Source organism: Elephantulus edwardii, unplaced genomic scaffold, assembly GCF_000299155.1.
Source record: "Elephantulus edwardii isolate Elephantulus edwardi_28Jun2011 unplaced genomic scaffold, EleEdw1.0 scaffold00116, whole genome shotgun sequence".
NCBI lineage: Eukaryota > Metazoa > Chordata > Mammalia > Macroscelidea > Macroscelididae > Elephantulus > Elephantulus edwardii.
In genome coordinates this window covers 213,659-219,877 of record NW_006399866.1, presented here as the reverse complement: position 1 = coordinate 219,877, position 6,219 = coordinate 213,659, and the positions used below count along the sequence as shown (strand labels likewise).

General features: G+C 45.9%; 1 protein-coding gene across 2 annotated transcripts in view; it reads left to right on the top strand.

The window, feature by feature from the left end:
• The first annotated feature begins 551 nt into the window (after window positions 1-551).
• The window catches only part of POMT1 (protein-O-mannosyltransferase 1), a 19,001-nt gene continuing 13,333 nt past the window's right edge, over window positions 552-6,219 (top strand). The window contains exons 1-8 of one of the 2 annotated variants that reach the window (XM_006892438.1): window positions 552-685; window positions 2,003-2,109; window positions 2,333-2,383; window positions 2,881-3,027; window positions 3,708-3,819; window positions 5,171-5,236; window positions 5,326-5,419; window positions 5,546-5,701. In XM_006892438.1, coding sequence (XP_006892500.1) covers window positions 564-685; window positions 2,003-2,109; window positions 2,333-2,383; window positions 2,881-3,027; window positions 3,708-3,819; window positions 5,171-5,236; window positions 5,326-5,419; window positions 5,546-5,701 — 855 coding nt within the window. In that variant the 5' untranslated portion in view covers window positions 552-563. Of the gene's footprint in view, window positions 686-2,002; window positions 2,110-2,332; window positions 2,384-2,880; window positions 3,028-3,707; window positions 3,820-5,170; window positions 5,237-5,325; window positions 5,459-5,545; window positions 5,702-6,219 lie in introns of both variants that reach the window. The other variant, XM_006892437.1, reaches the window with a different exon arrangement.

Below are 6,219 nucleotides of genomic sequence, written 5' to 3'. Positions count from 1 at the left end.
TTATTTTATTATTTTTGTGTGCGTGTACCGTCAAATCAGATCTGACTGGTACAGGAGGAGATTGTCCCTCCTTCCCTGGCAGAGCATCTGGTGGATTCGAACCGTGCCCCTCTGGGATTGTAGTTGCAGCTTCTTACCACTAGGCCACCAGAGCTCCCCACACTTAAGATTATTAATGAGTCAGTGGCAACTGGTTTGTTTTCCTATCAGTGAGTGCTTCAAATGAGTTGTTGAAGCAAATGAATGTTCAGTCCTGAGCCTACTGATTTCCAGCCTCGCTTTCCTGCTGCCCTTTTGACTCCCTGTCTCAACCGTCTTTCCATTAACCTCGGTACTGTGTTGTGTCTCTGCCCGGTAAACACACTGGTGGTGGAGGCTGCATTGGTGACTACCCGCTAGTGATGTACACAAGCCTGCCTGACTTCTGGACCTCCTTGGGGAGCCAGGTTCAACCGAGATAATTTTTGGAGCCTCTGTGATTCCTGCAGGGTTCTGGCTGATTATGAGTGACAGCCCTTCCATTTCTTTTCCAGGATCTCCTCTTGAGCCTGCATTTCTCCAAGATGTTGGAATTTTTGAGGCAGCCACTAGTAGTGACAGCAAATATCAACCTGAATGTCGTGGCTCTGATGGGGCTGGGCCTGCTGAGCAGACTGTGGCAACTCACTTATCCCCGGGCTGTGGTGTAAGCCGGACACCTCCCATCTCCATTCCCCTGGGGAATCCAAAGAGAACTGTACTTTGTTCATTACTTTTTGTGATATAAAGTTCTTTTAAATAGCATTGGAGAATGAGGTACTAATAAGCTATGTGGTGTATGTTTTTGGCAACAGAATGAAAGACCTTTTTGTCCCCGGGAGAATCCCCACAGAAAACATCATTTTAGTCTTACCCCATGGGTTTGTAGTTGGTAAAACATGATGCTTTATAATAGGGACAGTTGAGGTTCAGCCATTATGGCTACTGTCGAGGTAACTGTCTAACCCTAATGGGTAGAGAAGAGATAAATTTGGAACTGAGTCTTCACTAACCGTGGAGTATGATTTTTGTTAATGGAAAATGCCTGCTGCTTTTATTATTATGTTATGAAACATAGATCAGTTCTTTTTTGTTCATATGGAAAAATATCAATTGTACATAATTGTACATAAAAGTAGTATGGAAAGTAAAATGACCTCATCAGTCAGCTACATCAATTATTAATTCATAGACAACCTGTTCTTTATGCTGGATTATTTTGAAATAAATCCTAGATTTAATTACAAATAGTATATGTCCCATAAGAGAAAAAAATCCTCATGGCCTGAAGTCAGAACTAACTGATGGCTGAGCCTTCAACAGGTTTTGGAAACTAAATCACACGGAAGGAGTTTGCCCATCTTGCTCCCTCCGAGCCAGTGGTGGATTTAAGTCACCAGAAAATTACTGCCTTTAACCCATTAGGGCTCCGTGACCCCACAGCTCTTGTAAGATAAGAGTTCTTAAATCCAAATATCACGTGACCGAGGTATCATTATTACCGCTGAGAAATTGACAGCAGTCCTTATTGTCATCAGATTTCCTCAGTTGTCTGGAAATGTCCTGTTCAGTGGATTCGTCTATGTCTTTCTTACCTGTGCCTGTTGGGTCACCAGCTCTGATTCTGGCTCTTGACCACAGACATGTGGCTTTTGGCATGGTGACTGATGATGCACACCTGAATAGAAACCGAGAAGAGAACTAGCATCTGTATCGGGTCAATGCCCTGAATGTCCACTGTTCGTGGAATTTCTGATTCAGGCAGGCATCTCGAGCTTCTGAATGTTCTACTCTGTCCCATGGACAGGTTATATTTACATCTTGTGACAGTTGGGAATAGGATGTCATTGGAGTAAAAGATCCAGTCTTTGCTGATCCTTCACCTGAATTCGTCCGGAATCCCAATCACGCTTAATTCTCGTAGCTTTTCCTTTGACTTCAGGTTGGTAGGTGGCATATAATGTGGGTCTGGTTTTGTTTGCAGTTTTGATGAAGTCTATTATGGGCAGTACATCTCTTTTTACATGAAACGGATCTTCTTCCTGGACGGCAGCGGACCCCCATTTGGCCACATGCTGCTGGCCTTGGGAGGTAGGCTCATAGTGGGACAAGCCACCATGGATTCAGGTCCTAAGGACGCTTAAAACTTAGACATGAAAAACAAAATTAAAAAAAAAACTTAGAAGTGAAATTTCTTGAGGACAGAAACCATCTCTGTATTATTTGTGTGTCATCGTTTGCCTGTTGCAGGCCGCAGTGTGGGACCCGGAAGGCTGAGCGGCATGGGGTGGTTACGATTAATCTTCTCTTTCAGGTTATTTAGGAGGATTTGATGGCAACTTTTTGTGGAACAGAATTGGAGCAGGTAAAAGATCATATTCATCCCCCTGATTAATTTGTATGTATTAGACTGGAGAGGGGAGGGGCTTTTGTAGGGGTTAATAAGTTAGTGAGTCTGAGTCCCAGGTATGAGAAATTCTTTGGTGACAAATGAGATTACAGTGACTGTCTTCTCACTCACTTTGGTACACGTGTCCATTTCTCTGTGTGGCGTCTGGTCTCATTCCTCTTTGGAATGAGTGAACGGATGGATGTTAACACAGTGTGTGGAAGTAGGTGGAGTGAAATGATAAACAATCGAAAAAATTAATTTCTGAACTCTTAGCCATCATTGCTTAGTGAGAGCTGGCTTCTTGACTGTGTAACGCTTATCCCAGAGCCCTCATCCCGAGTTTGCACCCTGATGCTGGGGTGCTCCCTAACTTAGCAAGTTCACAGGGAAGAAGTGATTGGTTTAAAATCTCTGGGGGATGTGAAGGGGGTATGCGTGCTCTCAGTGCCGCTCTCTGGCTACTTTTCCAGAATACAGCAGCAACGTGCCTGTGTGGTCCCTGCGCCTGCTGCCGGCCCTTGCAGGGGCCTTCTCAGTCCCCATGGTCTACCAGATAGTGCTAGAACTCCACTTTTCCCACTGCACCGCCATGGGAGCCGCACTGTTGATGCTGATAGGTAAGACCTGAGCCCCTGCTTCCTCCTCTTTGTGTCGAAGGACCTGGGGCTGGTCTGCCTTCAGTGTTTAATCTCCGAGAGCTTGGGCGTTTAGTAGGCGTGCAGCCCACACATCTGCTCACAGGTGGGCGCACATCCGGGTCACATGACTCCTTTGCCTCTTGACTGACCCCCTTGCCTGTGTGGGATTACTTCTCAGTGGTCAGACATTTTTAGAGGGGGTGCAATCATACCAGTACGGTGTCACCCCGAACCGCGCATGGTCCACCCTGAGCACACGTCCACCTTCAGCCAGGCCTGTGATAATTTCCCCTGAATGGATACATGTCTTAGCAGATACTCATCGGAAAGACCAGCTCAGCTCATCTGCATGAACAAGGAAAATGAAATAAATCGATTGAGTGACAACTCCACACGAGGCTGCCTAATATGACCATTCACACTGCAAAGTCAGTGTGATTTCTACAAACAAAATATACATAAAACTACAGCTCATTAAAGCTTAATTGTAGGGATTCAGAAATAAGCACCCACTTTCCTGGCTCTGGTGCAGCCCCTTCCTGAACACAGTCGGGGACACTTTGGAGTGGTGTCTCAGTGAAATACGTCTCTTTGGTAAATGCCTTACACGTTTGCTCTCACCTGTCTTAATGCCAACGTGTGTTTTCTCTTTATGACAGAGAATGCGCTCATCACTCAGTCAAGGTTCATACTTTTGGAATCATTGCTCATATTTTTTAACCTGTTGTCTGTGTTGTCCTACCTGAAGTTCTCCAACCTCCAAAAACACAGGTATGGAATACCCAACATCTCCTCCTGTGGAAACAGGAAAAAGGAATCTAGCCAGTTTGTTTACCCGGCTGAGGCACGTTGGGGAGCTGTGTGCTGAACCTCTCTCTGTGCCTCAGTTGGCCTCTGGCTTCATAAATACATCCTCTTTTTCCTGTAACTGAAGAAAGACAGGAGGAATATTCTGCCGTGACCAGTAGGTTTTGAGACCAAGATTTCTTTTTTTTTTTCATTCATTCATTATTGCACATTTCTCCCCTCCCAGCCTTCCCCTCTAGTACACTACCCTCTTGTAAAAGTAAAAGAAAAATTCAGTTCTTTCATTGTTTTACAGTCCCTCCCCCGAGGTCTGCTCCACTATGCAGCCTTCGCTCTGGACTCCTGCCATGACAAAAACCCCTAATAATTTTCCCTCTTAAACAGTTTTCTCTCTCATCTGTTTCAATGCAGTATACATTATTGACCCCATCCTTCTCAGTCTCCTCCCAACCCCGAGGTCAGTCCTGCTTTACAACAGTGGCACCATGCAGTATTTGTCCTTTTGTGACTTAGATACTTCACTCAGCATAATGTCCTCCAGGGTCACCCATTTTGAATAATATTACATGAGTTGCTTGTTTTTCAGTGCAGCATAGTATTCTATTGTGTGAATATACCACAGCTTCTCTATCCATTCATTTGTTAATGGGCACTTAGGTTGTTTCCAACTCCTTGCTATTGTGAACAATGTGGCATGAAACATGGGTGTGCATATATCTGCTTGGATGTCAGTTATGGTCTCTTTGGGGTATATTCCCAGTAGTGGAATTGCTGGGCCAAATGATATCTCTGTTTGCAACTTTTTGAGAAAGCGCCACACTGCCTTCTGCAGAAGTTGCACCATTTTACACTCCCACCAACAGTGAATAAGGGTTCCAGTCTCTCCACAACCTCGCCAGCATTTGTTGCTTGCTGTTCTGTTAAATTTTGCAATTCTGACTGGGATGAGATGATATCTCATTGTTGTTTTAAAGGACTCCTTTTTCTTATACTCAAAGCTCAGTAAAACAAAACCACTGCAGACAATGGGGTCAGTTCTGGCTTAGAGGGAGCAGCCCTGCCAGAGAGAGTAGAACCGCCCACAGTATTTCTGAGGCTGTAAATTTTCACAAAAGCAGACTTCTGGCCACCTCATTCCCCATTGGAGCAGCTGATAAATCCAAACCTTCAGCCTTTAGGTTAGCAGCCACACAGGAACACCACCAGGATGCCTTCCAGTCGAATCACCTGGGCCAGAAAGACTTCACTGAGCACACATGCCTTTAAGGCTTTGAGCTGTCCTGTCCTTATCTACTTTGTTTCTGTTTCATTCTAGCCCTTTTTCTCTAAGCTGGTGGTTTTGGCTGATGCTGACGGGCATCGCTTGTTCCTGCACCATTGGGTAAGTTGATCTGTCTTGGGTGTATTCTCTTCTTCCTCTTTACTTTTATGCCTCATTCGAGATTTTACTTTGAATCATGTCTTTCTCAGGATAAAGTACATGGGTATTTTCACATACTTGCTCGTGCTCAGCATTGCTGCTGTCCACGCGTGGCACCTGATTGGAGACCAGACCTTATCGAATGTAGGTGCTGAATCAGGCCGCAGCAGCCTGAGCGGGTGGGTTAACTGTCACTAACTCTAAGCATCCAGGGTCTGGAAGGCACCTGTGTGTGTCCTGTTCCATGATGTTTCCTTTCCTTTCCGGCAGGTCTGTGTGCTCGGTCACCTGCTGGCCAGGGCTGTGGCTTTACTGGTCATCCCGATCCTCACGTACCTGCTTTTCTTCTACGTCCACCTGATCCTCCTCTGCCGCTCGGGGCCCCATGACCAGATCATGTCGAGCGCCTTCCAGGCCAGCTTGGAGGTAAGCGGTGGGAAGTTGTGGCTACTTGAGAAAGAAGATGGTAGATTCAAAGTTTGTCTCACAGCACAGTCATCAAGCAAGAGAGGAAGCTGTCAAGAAGGACTCCACAGCAGTGTCCCTAAACAGATTGTGAATAGACACTGATGTCTGGAAGGAGCAAAGGGTGTTTGGGGTGCCCTGCTGGAGAACATCTAGTCCTGAAAAGCCTGAGCTGCCTCAGATGCCTCACAGGACATCCCTGACTCTGCTGTGACCCAGCAGAGATCGGGCACCTGCCTGTTGAGTGGTTAAGAGCATCACCTCTGAAGTCTAACCGACGTGCCTTAAAGTCTTTGTACTGTGTTATGTTCTAACCTCACCCATGGCTCTACCTCTAAAGTTTAACAACTTGCTTTAAAGTCCCCACTCTACACCTGTGACTTCATCCATAGCCACTGGTGAGAGTCAGTGCCCAGAGCCATCAGGGGCTTTAAGCTCGTTGTCCACTGCTGTGGTGTGGACAGCTGAAACCCAGGCCC